The 16,055-nt window shown below is 32.5% G+C and overlaps 1 protein-coding gene across 4 annotated transcripts; it reads left to right on the top strand.

The window, feature by feature from the left end:
* Positions 1-13,028: 13,028 nt before the first annotated feature.
* On the top strand, positions 13,029-15,994 carry LOC25486568 (protein SMALL AUXIN UP-REGULATED RNA 10). Of its 4 annotated transcripts, XM_024776284.2 has the most exons (4): positions 13,029-13,085; positions 13,189-13,284; positions 14,749-15,279; positions 15,656-15,991. In XM_024776284.2, the coding sequence occupies exons 3-4, from the start codon at positions 14,826-14,828 to the stop codon at positions 15,697-15,699; spliced, it is 498 nt and encodes a 165-aa protein (XP_024632052.1). In that variant the 5' UTR covers positions 13,029-13,085; positions 13,189-13,284; positions 14,749-14,825; the 3' UTR covers positions 15,700-15,991. The 4 variants fall into 4 exon arrangements, with proteins under 4 accessions (XP_024632052.1, XP_039686441.1, XP_039686440.1 ...); XM_039830507.1 differs by lacking the exon at positions 13,029-13,085 and having other exon boundaries at positions 13,092-13,284; positions 14,819-15,279; positions 15,656-15,994; XM_039830506.1 differs by lacking the exon at positions 13,029-13,085 and having other exon boundaries at positions 13,092-13,284.
* Positions 15,995-16,055: the final 61 nt, after the last annotated feature.

Genomic DNA, 16,055 nt, shown 5'->3' on the forward strand with positions numbered 1-16,055 from the left:
TATATATATACTGTCCCAAATAAATTGAAGGTTTGTTCAAATATTAAATATAAACTCTAATAAAACAAATATAATTTTTTTAAAAATAATCATCCTCTATTTAAATTGTAAATAGCATCAATAACATAATTGTAGAGATAACAGGAAAACACGTTTTTGGCAAATAGTTACTGATCATACCTGATCAGAAGGTGACCGTCGGTGATTTAAATGTGGTGGTTTAAGTGGTGGTAGAATGCATCAAGAATGCTTCTTGGAACAAAGGGGGTTGTGTACCTGCAGACACTCCAACGCTCAAGTCAGTAGAGATCAGAGAGAGGGTTTAGAGGAAGAGATAAATCCTACCTTGGGGACTGCTATGAGTCCCCTATATATAGAGGTGGGGGGCTGCAGAGCCGTTGTAATGACACACCAGACTCTCGCGGTTTCGAACTTGTGGGAAGTGTAACCGCCAGAGAGATTATTGCGGGAACGTGCAGAGAGACGTTGTGGTTCGTTTGAACTAGTCTTGTTCGCTCCGTGCACCCCCTCGTGGAGAAGGGATGTGTCGCAAGTAATGTTACCAAACATGGTGTTTGGGCTTTGAATAATATTGGGCCTAAGTAAATGGATCAAATCTCCTTTTGTCCGATCCAGAACAGTTACTATTTTTTATTTCCAATATTATATTTATTCATACCTAAAAAAAGTATATAGAAATAAAAATTGATTAGATTGTGACAAAACTTTGCATCAAATTTTGCATCAATTACTTGGTTAGATTTATAGATGAAATTTTTTATCAAATCTGTAAAAAAAAATAATGTGTTTATAGACATTACTAATATTTTGCATCAAATTTTGTATCAATTAGTCTCTCTTGGTTAGATTTATAGATGAAAATTATATTTTTTTTGCGCGGATCAAATCTGTAAATCTAACCATACAATTTTACATTTATTAAACAATTACTTGGTTCAATTCTTTTATTTCAGGTAGGCTCCTAATAATATTACAATAAAGGAAAATTTTATGGTGAAGTCATGAGAATGATTTTTCTGGTGAAGTTAAACCAATTTTCACAAGGTTCTAATCCTTCAACTAACAAAACCCCCTATTTTTTTAGAAATCCTAAAAATTAAATCTTTATAAACTAATGTTCTTCAATTTCCTCGGAAAACAAACTGAATAATGAAAATTCTAAAAAATCATCACATCGTCCTCCATACCGCTTTTCACCTTCAACACTTAGATTCCCATTTGTGCAGTAAGATTGAAATTCTCCTTAATATTTTGTAAGAGGACTGATTTGTAATAAGGTAAAGTTTAGTTTTAGAGTGGTCCTCCAACAAGACACTAGTTGAGATAACATCAACAATTATACTATTGATTAAACAAATTAACTTTTTTAAAAAAGTCAATTTTTTGACTGCACCGTAGAAGCCCTATAATAAATAAATCATATTTTCTTTTTGAGAGGATAAATAAACGGTTTTGGTTTATTTATTGTAATATTATTAGGAGGCTTCGTGTAATTAAAGAATTGAACCAAGTAATTGTTTAATAAATGTAAGCATTGGCAATAGAAGTTTCATTTGTGTTGAAATCACAGCCAATAGAGCTTTTTCTCTTCTCCCTTTCTTTACTTGTGTTGACGAGTATTTCTTCTCTTCATCTTCTTTTTTTTCCGTCCCTTCGGAATTAAGAATGGTCTTAAGAGCATACTCCTTTCAATATTTTTATGTCCTTTCAGAATAAATAATATTTTAAGATCATAATCCATTTTCGGTATAATGCCCCTTCGAAAATTAAGAATGATCTTACAAATAAATTCTTCTTCGATTCTTCGAGAAGTTAGATGTTAGAATGGTGGTAGCACCATATTTGAGTGATTGAAATACCATATTGACATTTGGAGATATTAAAAGTTAGAATGGTGGTAACATCATATTTAAATGGTCTCGTTACCATAGAATGGTCATAGTACCATATAATAATGGTTTCAGTATTAAATTGGAGTGGCCTTAATAGCCATATTTGAGGGTGTAATTCTCGAACGGTTTTCTACAGTGCAGTAATTAATCGCACAGTTGTAGCTGAGCTTGTTTTTATCCTGGAGGCGGTGTGGTTGATATTTTGCCTTGCACAATTTTGGGCAGTACCAAAAAACGTTTTAAGGAGAGCGACCTGATCGTGACTCAACCTAATAACAACTTCGGTAGATGAAAATTATTTTTTAAAATAGATTTTAAAATCCAAAATACAACAGTTTAGAAATCCAAAAACAACACTAAATTATGTTATGCTATATGCACTTTAGTTTATTAAGAGTTATAATTTTCTTGGAGACTGATTTTCCATCTCATTAACTTATCATGATGCAACATTGAGATTACATAGGTTTTACTATTTATGAACATAACTCTAATGGTCTGATTTTGAAATTTGAAACAAATTAAGTATTAAATTGAAGTATTAATTTTATCTAATACTAGTATAGTATAAAAAGAAGAAAATTCATGATATTCGTACACCATGGCTTGCTTCTTTCTTAAGTGTTCTTAATTAATAGACAAATTTAATTTGTGTTAATCAACCATAAGTATGTGTTTCGGTGGATGCACTTTACTGAGATCCACACTATAACAAAAAGGACTTGATGTCAAAAACACTTTGCAGCTGAGAGATCCACACAACAACAAAGGATTTGCTGTCAAAAACACTTTGCTAAACTCTAGATCAGTTGGTAAGGATAATGCAGAATATATGCAAGGTTCAGGTTCGAACCCCGGAAACCAAAAAAAAAAACCACTTTGCTCAACTCTAGCATTGTTGCTGGGCGCGATTTTCACTTCAACTCTAGCTTGATCCTCTTCTCTTCATTGCTATCTCTATATAAGCATTGTTCGATTTCTATCACTTTGCATCATGAAAACTGCGATGTATCATCATTGGTTATGCAGGAAATGGACTTACCTCACCCTTGATTACTCTGATTTTTGGAAAAATGGTTAATGCAGTTGGCTGGAGCTACAAATCCCAGAGAAGCAGTTCATTAAGTTTCCATGGTACTTATTTCACTCCACTACTAATCTATGTCACTTTAATAAATATCAAATTTATTTGATAATCATTTTGTTTGCAACTTAGGTAGCCCTGAATTCCTATTTTCTTCTTTTGCTAATGTATTTTGTCTGTAATAGATCAAATACATTAATTATTAAATAAACTCAAAAAGAAGAGTTTTGCTTATAATTAAAATTCGAGGAAGTATTAAATATAAGTTACACAAAAAAAGACTTATCATCTTTTTTTTTTCTAGTTAATGATTTCTCATCATTATTAGTAGATTATAAAAAAATACTTTATACTTTTAAAATTATAAACTTATATTGTAAACATTTTTTATAATATTATATCGTCCTAGTCAACATATAAAATTATATAATAAAAATTATTCAAATTTATTGAAAATTAAATAAGGTTATTTAAAGTTTATAAAATTAGTATTTTAAAAAATAATTTATAAAGTTATATATATATATATATATATATATATATATCTTTAAATTTATGAAAATTAAATGAGGTCATTGAAAATTTATAAAAGTTGTATTTTGCACTCTAAAAATTATAAACTTATATTATAAACATATTTTTATAATATTTTAGTATCCAAGTCAAAATATAAAATTATATTATAAAAAATTCATAAAAGCTTTGAAAAATTAAATGAGGTCGTCTATACCACTAATAAAGAAGATACACTTTTTTTTTTCTTGCTGCAGCCTATTTTCAACATAAAAAATTATTCTCATATAAGTTTACTCTTGAATCCATTAATTATAATTGAGTTATATAAATATCACTTTATCTTATTTTATGACAAGGCGGGAGTGAAATAAATCTCAATATAAATACTAAAGATCAAAGTCAAACCAAACATACGAGTTCTAACTCCAAACCAATACAAATCTACTACTAGTATAAACAATACATAAAACTCAAATCAAACAAATCTACTACTAGTATAAATAATACATAAAACTCAAGTCAAAGATGTCAAATATCTAGTAGAGTATGTCCATCATTGATGAGGTTTAAAAGATTAAATTTTTGTTGGAAGATGTAAAATTCTGTGAATATTATTGCATGAAGCAAATAGATCTAGAATTATCTACTCATAAATAATGAAATTTCATTATTTATTTTAGTGTCCAATAACTTATTATTGATGACACTACACCATTTATCCTTTTTAACAACAATCGAAAAATGTTGTCAGAACTATGAAAAACGTCCCCTAAAGGTATAGGGGACGTTTTCCGGGCATCTCCTATACGAGCGTCGCCTATAGTCTATGGGGATGTTTTTTCATGTTCTTTGCGCACAATTTTTGAAAACGTCGCCTAAGTCATAGGAATAGGAGACGATTTTTTGGGGATTCTTAGGGGACGTTTTTAAATGTTCCCATAGGTTGCTTCAATTAATAATCGTTGCCTTAAATTTGAATCCTTAAGAAAACATTAAAACGTCCCCATAGCTTACATGCAACATTTTTAGAGTGTCCTTGTAAAATTTTAGAATTTTCCAATTATTTTAGAAATGTAACTATAGCTTAAAGGCAATATTAAAATTGTCAATTATAACTCAAATAAGATCGAATTTATCAATACAACCACAAAAGATGTAATATAATAAAATAGTTCAAACATTAATTCAATACATAATAGTAATCAAAATGTCAAACATTACTTGATAAGTTTAATGCTTCGAAGTATAAGCCTAGCAAAATAACAAAACTATAGTTCGGACAAGTTTAGTGGTTTAACTACAATCCAAAATGTGGCTTAACTACAATCCAAAATAAAACACCATCCAACTCGATCATTCAAGTTTATCTTGTAATTCATCAGCCAAATCGTCTTCATCACCGATGTCATCCTCTTGAATTTCATCATCTAGGTCATCCTCTTGAAATTGATCATCTAGGTCATCCTCTTGAAATTCATCACTTAAGTTGTCCTCAAGAAATTCATCATCTACGTCTTCCTCTTGAAATTCCTCATCTATGTCATCCTGTACAACATCTTCATTGATAACTTGCTGTATAAGAACAAAATACATCAACCATAGATATTGTTGGTTCAAAGGCCAATCAAAGACATCAACAAGTGTTGTACCTCGCACAAATAAAAACCAAAACAACAAGTAAAACAAGTCAACATAGCCGCAAATAGGAAACTTGTTTTACACATTTCCTTTCCTTATTCTATCATTACAAGCTCATTTTTAATATTCTGCAACTTATGCCATATTATGCAACAGAGAAACAAACACAATGCAGAAAAATAAATCACAAGTTTGCACAAACACCACAAATTGCATAAACAAAATTTATGCATAAAATTCTGCAACACAATCAAAATCTGACTTTGGACACGCATTTTAAACAATTCAGCCAAACAACATAATCATAAGTTCGCACAGCTCTAATTTAGACCCAACATATGCAAGTTAACAATTTCAGACACTTGCCTACATTCCAAGTGATGTCATTACTAACAACTTTTTGCATATATAATAACAAGCAAAACAAAACTTATGCCATGTTCATGAACAGCCGTAGCCATGCATAATCTCAAAATATGTTGGCATTGTAGCATGGTTTTAAATTGTGATCTGCAATATAAAGAATTTTGAAGTATCGACAACAACATCCAACCGCAATTTCAACTGTAATTTGGCACAATATATGGGTTCATAGTGTAACCGCAATGGTAATTATCATTTAATATCGTTCCATATTAAAACTATAAAAAAAAAAAAAAAAAACTAGTTATGAGCAAAATAGTTGACTGATCTAGAGTCGCTGAAAAGATCCAACCAAAACTAAGGATAATGTTTATAAAACATAATCAACCATTAAACCAAAACTAGTGAGGAGTAATATAATTAACAAAATTCAACCAACCGAAACTAAGGATTATGTATATACAATAGAAGCAAAAATTACATGTATAAAAGGAATAATCCATTTCCACCAATTTTCTTTGTTTGAATAATAACGACTCATCCGTTTTGGATTAGGTAGGTGATTTAGACTCTTAGTTCCACCAAGATCTACCAACTTGACCATGCTTACCGAGATTTTTCGATTCATCCTTCAAGTGTTGTTCCCAAAAGTCATCATTATTACCGGTAGTAACAGGGGACGTTACGATAGGTTGATCTTTTGGGGGAAACATTATCAGGGACAACAACAACGCTTGGCTCAGGTGATACAAGATCATGAGCATTGAGTACCGTTTGTTCAATTGCACCAAGATTATTAGCCGCAATGGTTACCTCCGTCTCAGTTGAAATAGGATCAGGACTAACAACTACATTTGGTTCAGGAGCAACAAGGTGAGGAATTACAATTCCAATACTCTCCAAAACTTCCATTGATGTGTCGAGCATGTACAGTCGTTCCATGTTTAATGAGAGAACAGATGCATTCTTTTCGTAATACTTGAGAATTTTCCACAAGATTTTGAGTTCTAGCTTCATTACCAAAAGGACTATTTCTCGGATATCTCCTTTTTCTCTGCGTGTTTTCTACCGGTGACCAGATAAGACACTCGATCTCAGGTTTGTGCAACGCATGACCAACTGAATAAAGCATACTTTGTTGCTTTTGTTCAAGCACTTTCAGATGCTCCTTTGAGTAATTTAATTGTGTCTCGTGAATTTTCTTCTCCTCTTCCCGTGTCTGAATTTCAAGAAGAATATGTTCATTATCATGTTTAAGATTTTCAATTATATCGTTCAAATTCTGGCGTTCTATTTCACTTAGTGGAGTAGCAGCCCCTTGTCCATGTGTATTCTGCAAAGAATGGCTATCAAGAGTTTTTTTCCTATGGATATTGTTCATCAAATGTGGTTGACCTCTTACAAAATTATCGTTTGCGAATTCCCATGTTTCTGAAGCAACTTTTCTAAAGCCCTATTCAAATTGAAAACCATACCACACTTCGATAAATATCAATAAATCACAATGGTTGATAAAAAGAAGAAAAAACAACAAAAGAACAATTTATTGTTTGGATAAACTAGTTAACCAAGTGTTTATAGCATAAAGGTTTATCATATATGTTCTTATGTATAAATCTTTTTTATAAAAAAAAAAAAAAAGATAAATTTATGTCAAATTGTTTTCATATAAGCTATAAAAAAAATCATAAGTTATTCCAAACAACTTATTGGAAATAAGCTAAAATGCTCTACCAAACAGTCTGATATGTCTTTTATATAAGAAAATAAGTTGAAATAAACTAATACAAACAGACTCCAAAACAAGTTAACAGATATATGAGATTACTTTTTGATCCTAATCGAACCAAAAACAATAACACAATTCATTTTTTTTTAAAAGCCATAATAGCCAACTAAAATTGGCACAAACGGGAATCAAAGATCTTTAGAAGGGTACATTCTAAGATCCCAAACCAATACCATCAGCTCAACCCATGTGGGTAACACAGTTCAAGAAATTAAAAAAGCATTATTAACTATATCAACAAAAGATCAAGGCCTGATTGCATAAATAGCTTGATAAGTTCTTAAATCTTAAACAATTCCTATAACAAAAACAAAATAAATTGAACAACTTATAAACATGTTATTAGTTTTTCCTTTAGCTCAAGTAGTCTTACAAGTGCTTATGAAAATACATAAACTCAAATAAATCAATCGAAACATACTGTAAATGAAATTAACAAATTCATAACAATCAATTTTCCTAAAACCTTAATCAGACTAAAAATCATAACACAATTCAAGCAATAAAAAAACAATAATGGATTAATAAAAAAAATTAAATTTTAAAAAATTAAATAAACAACATTAACACAATAACAAAAATTAACATGATAGCATAAAAATTTACCAAATCCATGAAAATGAAGTACATTAAAATTGCTTACATATGTATTCAATTGTCGATGGAAACTTGAGAAGTTATTATGCTTAAAGTGTCTAGGTAACAAATCTTTTACAAAATCGAATGGATTTGAAACAATGAAACTTCTACCATTAGAACTCTAGGAAACAATGGAATTAGTTGAAGAATCTTCAACCATTTCATATGTGTTTTTCAAAAAACGAGGAATCTGATCGGAACTACCATGACCATCTTCCATGATTCCCAAATTAACCCTCAAACCCAAAACTACAATTTCCAATCACAATGATTCCTCAAGGCTAAAACACCCTTTATATAGAAGGGATAAAAAAAAACCTAAAGTTTTCCAAATACAAACCAATAAAAAATCCTTCCTTTTTCTCACTCTTTTTCCATTTCAATTAGGTTTTACCAATTTAACTGTCATCTTTTTTTTTTTACCAACAATTTGATTGTCATTAATAATTTCCAAACTAATTATACCCTTTTGGTCAATTTATTCTGAAATGAAACTGACAAGCTTACCCTTCACTCCACCACCGCTGTTAGATGAATCATAGCCTACAACTTGAATTTTTTGCAGATTTCGAAAAGGTGAACTGTAACTAGTATAACAAAGCTACAAAAATGCTTTTCAGTTTTTCTTTAAAAATTTGCATAAATTTTTGTCCATATTTTCCAAAATCTAAAAGTCTTTAACCAATATTTTTAATTGAATGAATCATTAAATTAAGATTTCAATATTTGGATATTAACAAAGAAAATATTGATTGGACTGAGCTGAGCTGAGCGGCGCCGTCATGCTCCAAAATTGCTGAACGTCATGTTTCCTTTCTCCAAATTACCGAATCCATCACCTAGCATGAGAGCAGCCCCTAATTTTCAATCCATCAACAAATTGCTATGTTACAATTAACTCCACTCTTCAATTTGACGTGAGGTTAGTTGGGAAATTCATTCATTGTGAATTAAATTACCGAATAAGGTTATGTGTTGCTTTCTTCATCCATTGAATCCATTGAATTGTAATTCCGATCAGACCTCTGATATTTGATCGTGTTTCTGACTGTTCCCGAGTTCAGCCTTGCCATGGCCTTTGATTGGCAGGCTGAGCTGGCCGCACCATTGGGAAGGACCGTTGTGAATCATGCCTCATCAGCTGCGACGGTTCCTCCTCCTCCCAAACCAGTGCAGAAAATTTCTTTTGCTCAAGCACTGACTGCCTCAACAATAACTACCGCAAGCAATGATAATCTACTGTAACCCTTGATCAGTGGCGATACTGTTAGCATACATATTACACAAGACATATATGAGAAAGGTATGGATTTCTGTAAACGCAACCTTCGTGGACGTCTGGTTCTGAATAAGGGCGACAAACCCTACATTACAAAAGACATCTATTCTAAACTTCATAATCATTGGAAAACAAAAGGGGCATGGGCCATGACGTCATTAGGCAGGGGTTACTATGAGTTCTTTTTTTCATCTGAAGAGGATATGCGCATGACATGGGCGATGGGGACGATTAATTTGAAACCAGGCGTTCTCCGTTTGTTTGAATAGGAAAAATATTTTAATATGAACAAGCATCGTAACATTCACGCACAAGTGTGGATCCGACTTTTGGAATTACCTCAAGAGTATTGGATGGATAGGACGCTTCGGAAAATTGCTAGTGCTTTGCGCACCCCACTCCTTCTCGACAGTGCAACTTCCAAGCGCATCTACGGGCACTACGCACGCATACTTATCGACATGGACTTTTCAAGACAAATAATTCATGAAATTACGGTTGAGAGAGAAGGGTATGCGTTTCAGGTGGAGGTGGCCTACGAGTGGCTTCCGGATTACTATACACATTGTCATACCATAGGCCATGACATATCCTCATGTGGTGGCTATATCCAAAGAAAGACAAGATTGTGCACAAAGAAAATATTGTCCAAGGCAAAAAACCAGCACCAGTACCAAAGCAAACTTGGGCACCTATCAAAGACAACCCGTCGGGCATTGGTTCCTCTATTGCTTTTGCAGCACCTTAGACAAATAAGGACCCAGTAATTACTGAAGCAGAGGCACATACCATTACGGTACAGCAAAAGGATATTCCACAAGAGGCAGTGAATCACGAAATTATTGCAGTGGATGAGCAATCACCCTCGGGCACTGTGAATGTACCATCTGAACATCAAAATTTGGGGTCCGACACCATTGAAGGAGATACAACGCAGCACTTGGAGCATACAAACAGCCCACCTCCCCCGGAAACCATGCAACAACAGACACCACAATAGGCATCCACTGTTGCGCCCATTACTCATGAAGTTGTGCCATTGGAGGTGGCAGAAGAACATCAATCTATTGACAATGCTGCCATTCCGATTGTTGATGATATAAATGAGCACCATGACATCGATATTCATACCACAACCAACGTGGAAGCAGACACGGAGCAGCATGAAGACACAACAACCATATCACCTTCTCCAGATGTTACGGTAAATCGCAATATTGATATCTCTCATAATTCTTTTAGCATGCCGCTTGCAAATATGACTGATGAAGTGGTACCAAATGACCTTACATATCATGGACCAATTTTATCGCCTGTTCAAAATTTAGATGATAGTTCTATAGCAGCTGATCCTAACGCGACAGTGCATCCCACGTTGCGGAAGGAAATGGAGTTTATGCAGGCTTGGTTGAAACAGGCTGCTGTTAATGAAGAAGTTCCTTTTTCACCAGTGATATCTAAAGCTCAGAAGAAGAAATTGAACAAGTTAAACAAGGCTGCTGGTTATCAAACCCGTTCACAAGGTCCCCTCCCATCATCTCAATGAAGGGAAGGCAACGGTTGTGCAGACAGTTTGGCTACATTGGGGCATGACATGCCTGATACCATTTGGTTCCGACCTATGCCAGTTTCATTGACGGTTGATTTTACTAAAGACAGAAATGAGCTTCCTAATTATAGATTCTCGTAGCCATTTCTAGTCTTTTTAGTTTCTGTTTTGTTTTTCCATTTTCTTTTTTTGAGGGTATTGACCTAGTCCCCTCTCTTTTGTACAAATTTTTCCTTTCTTTAATAATATTATTACGTATTAGGGAGGCGGCAAAGGATGGGAGGTGTTGTTGGATGCCAACCTAGTTGGGATGTTTCAGCTTCTCCCTGATGTCCAACCTCTCTATTTTTGCCTATAAAAAAAAAAAAGATTTCAATATTTAAAAATATATATTTATTAATAAATAAAATAATTTGTAACTAATCAATTTGGTGAATAATTCAAAATATTTTGTTCTTTAAATATAATTTTGTAAACAAGGGAAAAAAGTTAGATTCAACTTGCATTAACTTAAATGTTTTGTTTTCTATCTGTATTGTGTTGATTATAATGTAATTTGTTTGTTTTAAAAAATTTGTAATATTCATACCGCTAAGAAAATAAATTGATTTAAAAAAAATTAATTTTGACTAAAAATTGTAGTTAATTTTATGGTTTTTGAATTATAGTGTAGATTCAAATTTAAATTTGAAAACCATTGGAATTGTTAAAGATAAATTTGTAAAAAAAAAAGGTTTGTTGAAAGGTAGTTATTTAAATTTGAAGGTGACCTATAGCATGTTTTTGAGTTATTTTATTTATGATTTGATCCAATTTAGAGGAATTTTAGAAAAATTACTTATGTTTTTTGGGACATTTTGTAATGTTTTTATTTCGAGTTATGTATTTCTAGTTTTCCAAGAACCAAGAAGTTCTAACATGTTTTTGATGTAATTCAATGCATCTCTGACGGATTTGGGAAGACAATGGACGATGATTAAAGCGGCATCTTAAGACATTGCAAAGAGGATAGATCCTATCCCAAGTCCCAAGAGAAGTTTCTTGGAAGAAAAAACTCAAAAAGACAAAGAAAAGGGCAAAAACGTGTTGTTGAGTTGTTTGGTAAAGGGTTTAGAAGGAGACGCCACACAAAAAAATTGACTTCAAAAGGGACATCTTTGTGTCAAAAAACCTGGAAGTCATCTTCATTGATATGTTGATAAGAAGTTTGATGAAGAAAATTATAAGCACCGCTAAAGGTGTGTTAGTAAAATTTGTTTGGTCCAAATTATATGTCATTTTACAATATTAATGAATCAATAATATTTACTTTTATATTATACCATTTACTATTTATTACTTTATCTTTTTCTAATTCTTTTTATTTTTGTTTTTCATATCAGTAATAAATGACAGTTTTGTAAAATTACTCACATTACTATTTTCTATACATATTAGTTATATTTGTTAATTTATGTAAAATTACTAAAGTGACGTATAATTTAAGACGGAGGAATATACATGTATTTGAAAATGCTTCCAAAGTCAAGATTTATACGGTATTGTACCCATTTCCTCAAGAATAGGCATGGCAACAAAACCTATACATGTGGTTACCAATCCGAATCAAACCCAATTTGATGGGTTTTTTCCGTTTTGATTGGGTTTGGGTATGAGTTTGGGTTTTCCCCGATTTCCAAACACGGGCCTGTATGGGATGTGTAACGGGTATATAGGTATCCACCTCGAATCCATACTCAAACCCGTCCCGAATGCAGAAAATTACTTTATGTTGACGTGTCATGTTATTTTGTTTAATAATTGCCGTGTTATAAAAACTACTATCGATATTTAAAAGAGCAACTAAATCGATCGGTCTAACAAATGTTAAAGTGAGCATATTGCTAAACAATGTATTACAACATTTCTCAAGGGGTTGCAAAAAACTTATATTTTTTATTAAAAAAAAATATTCAATGTGGGGACGGGGATTTGGCGGGGATACCCGAACCCGTCGGGAACATGAATGGTGTTTAATTTCTCATCCCCGTTAGATATAAGTAGGGTAACAGATAAGTATATGAGAATCGATTATAAGGACAGGGAAGTAAAACTCGTCCCCACCCTGCCACATTGCCATGTCTACTCAAGAAGAATAAAAATGCAAAACGACAATGGTTTCTACATAAACCGTTGGATGGTAAAAAACGGATAGGCAGAGAAAAAGGCTCCCCGACAGCGACGTTATAGGGAGTAGTTTAGTTTTGTGAAACATCAAAGTGTTACAAAAACGAAACAATAGAAAAAACACAAGTCCTATTTTTGTTGCGATAATTGTGCGTATAAAGTTAAAACACAAACGTTGTTTTTGGGTTTTTGATTACGAGAAAAGGCTTAAAACAAACAAACTAATAAACGTTGTTTTTTAATCTCTCTCAGGAGAGCTCGCTAGCTCTGGTTGGTTCCATTTCTGAAGATTGCTGCATGGCCGTTTTTCGACTATTTCACGGCTGATCATGCTCTCTTCTCTATCAGGTTTCTATCTCTTAATTTCATGCATTTTGTCAATTTTAATTAGTTTTTTTTCTCATGGATCTTGTATATTTTGATTGTTTGTTGATAAATTTATCATATATTTTGTTTCCTATGGATCTTGTATATATTGTTTCTATTTTTTTTTTCATGCATTTTCGATTCAAGATTTGATTTACATTGGAAATTACAATCAAGGTTTTCAATTCGATCCAGTGAAATTCAGCCTTTGTTGCTTCGATTTGTACAAAAAAATAATATTAATTATGGTTTTCAAGTGCTCATTGTGGAGATTTGTAATCAACTTTATTTTAACAAAGCGACATTAATTGTGATTGCAAAGACATAAAAATCCGTGATGTTATGAGTTCGTTGGCATTGTTACTTTTTAGGCTTGAGGATCTGTATGTTTGAAGCTGATGGTCTAATTCACGAGAGAATTGTAATCAAATTTATTTTGACAAAACGACGCTAATTGTGATCGCAAGGATATAAAAAAACCGCAATGTTATGATTTCCTTTGCATTGTTTTTACTTTTTAGGCTTGAGGATCTGTATGTTTGAAGCTGATGGTCTAATTCAGAGTCTATGCAATTGAAATAGTAAAATTACTTAAAAATTCAGACAATGTGGGATTTGATTGAACAACATTCCCATAGATTAGCCTCTTCAAAAAAAAACATTCCCATAGATTAATGATCACCTTTGATTTAGTTTGTAGCAGAAATGTGAAAATATTGGGATCTCAAAGATATCAAAAACATTGATGTCATGACCTCAATTACATTATTTGGTCAAATTCAGGATCGATGAAATCGAAATTACAAGATTACTTAAAAATTCAGACAATGTGAGCTTTTATGGAATAAAATTCTCTAACATTGATTATTCCCTTTCAATTAGTTTTTTGTAGAGATGTGAAAATAGCAGAAATTTATTTGAGTTGCATATAAAAAGAAATTCACTTTTTCTCCTCTGATCATTTAGATTATGCAAAATGTTTTTCTTATTCTTTTTAAAATGCTAATACAAATCACAGAATCTGTAAGAATCCTCCTTCTTGGGAAACAAATCTCATTCGTTTCGCCTTTTATAACAGAATGCCTAAGATTTTGTTGTCAACTCATTTGCTTTCGGTAAAGCGGATTGTCATCCTTTCGAAATTTCAAACACTAACACTTATCCGTGTGAACTTATATTGTATCCATACATTTGAATGTATTAGTTTCTCAAATTGGATATCTTGTATATAGAATGAAGAAATCATATCAATTATCAATAATGGATATGAGCTTAAGAGGAGTAAGCATCATTTTATCTACCTTCTTTTTTATGAGTTTTGTATTTTTCGGATTGTGATGACCGGTGAATATATTCATTTTGATCACTAGTAATTTGGTAGAACATCACTTCATTATATGGTTTCATACATGCAAATCATAACTATAAGTTTAAATTTACATGTAGCGACGATTTAGTCTAGATTCCCTTCTACTGAACTTGGTCTTGGGACACTTTTGACTGTTGTGGTAAAAAGTTCAGCTATGGAATACGGTGGAGGCTCGAAAGTAACCGGGATTAGGCAGATTGTGAGACTCAAAGAAATTCTTCAAAAGTGGCAAAATGTCACAATAAGCTCAAAAACTTCCAACCGCAAACTTGAAATAACTGATGGTTCTAGATCACCAATGATCAACAAAAGGATAACAAATGTCATAAGTTGTGACTCTGATGAGGAAAGCTGCCAAAGTCCTGAACCACCACCTGATGTTCCGAAAGGCTTCTTGGCAGTCTATGTTGGACCCGAGCTTCGACGGTTCATTATTCCAACTAGCTACCTTAGCCATTCCTTATTCAAAATGTTGCTGGAAAAGGCTGCCGAGGAATTCGGATTTGATCAGAGCGGCGGGCTCACAATACCGTGTGAGATTGAGACCTTTAAATATCTACTCAAATGCATTGAGACCCAAGAGAAAGAACAACATGATGAGAGCTTGTGTAAGTTATTCGCATTACTTTCTTTTACTTTAGATATGTTAATCAAAATCAATTATCATCCTCGAATATTGTCAAATAACGATGCTATAACTATAGCATAGTCAAATTCGAACAAATCCCTATTGTTCTACGAATACATTATTTCGTACCAAGTGTATTCAAATAACGACTATTCAAATCACAATTTTCCTACGAAAACATTATTTCGTACAAAGTGTATTCAAATAACGACTATTGTGGCACTATAGCCTTCTAGCGTATCAAAATTTGAACAAACTGCTATTTTCTGTAACATGTAGTTGACAACATTGTCTTCAAGTTATTTTTCTTAGAGATTTTTCTCGACTATTTCACTAACATTCAAATTACAATGAAGCTGCAGCTGGAAACCTAGAAACAGAAGAAACCTTGGAAGAGTAATTATAGTTTTTATGATCTATGTGGAGGTTCACATTCATAGGATGGCTTCAGGTGTAAAAGTTGCTCTCTATGTTTCCATTTTTTTTTGTTTTGGTTTCTTATGTGAAGAATGATAGAAATATCATAGTTAGAAACAAATTCAAGTTTCTTGCAAGTACTTTGCTTGTGGAGTGATTATTAGACTTCCATGTATAAGACCTGCATCTTTATATGTTCCCTAGAGTCACAAACATGCTTTTGTAACTAAATGCATTATTTATATGGAACACCTTTGAATTTTTAATTAGTCATTCTCTCAACTTAAGGATATGTGAAAATAATCAATTTTATGTGTATGAGGTTTATTAGAAGTGTAT

This window comes from Medicago truncatula, chromosome 2 (genome assembly GCF_003473485.1).
Source record: "Medicago truncatula cultivar Jemalong A17 chromosome 2, MtrunA17r5.0-ANR, whole genome shotgun sequence".
Classification (NCBI taxonomy): Eukaryota; Viridiplantae; Streptophyta; class Magnoliopsida; order Fabales; family Fabaceae; genus Medicago; species Medicago truncatula.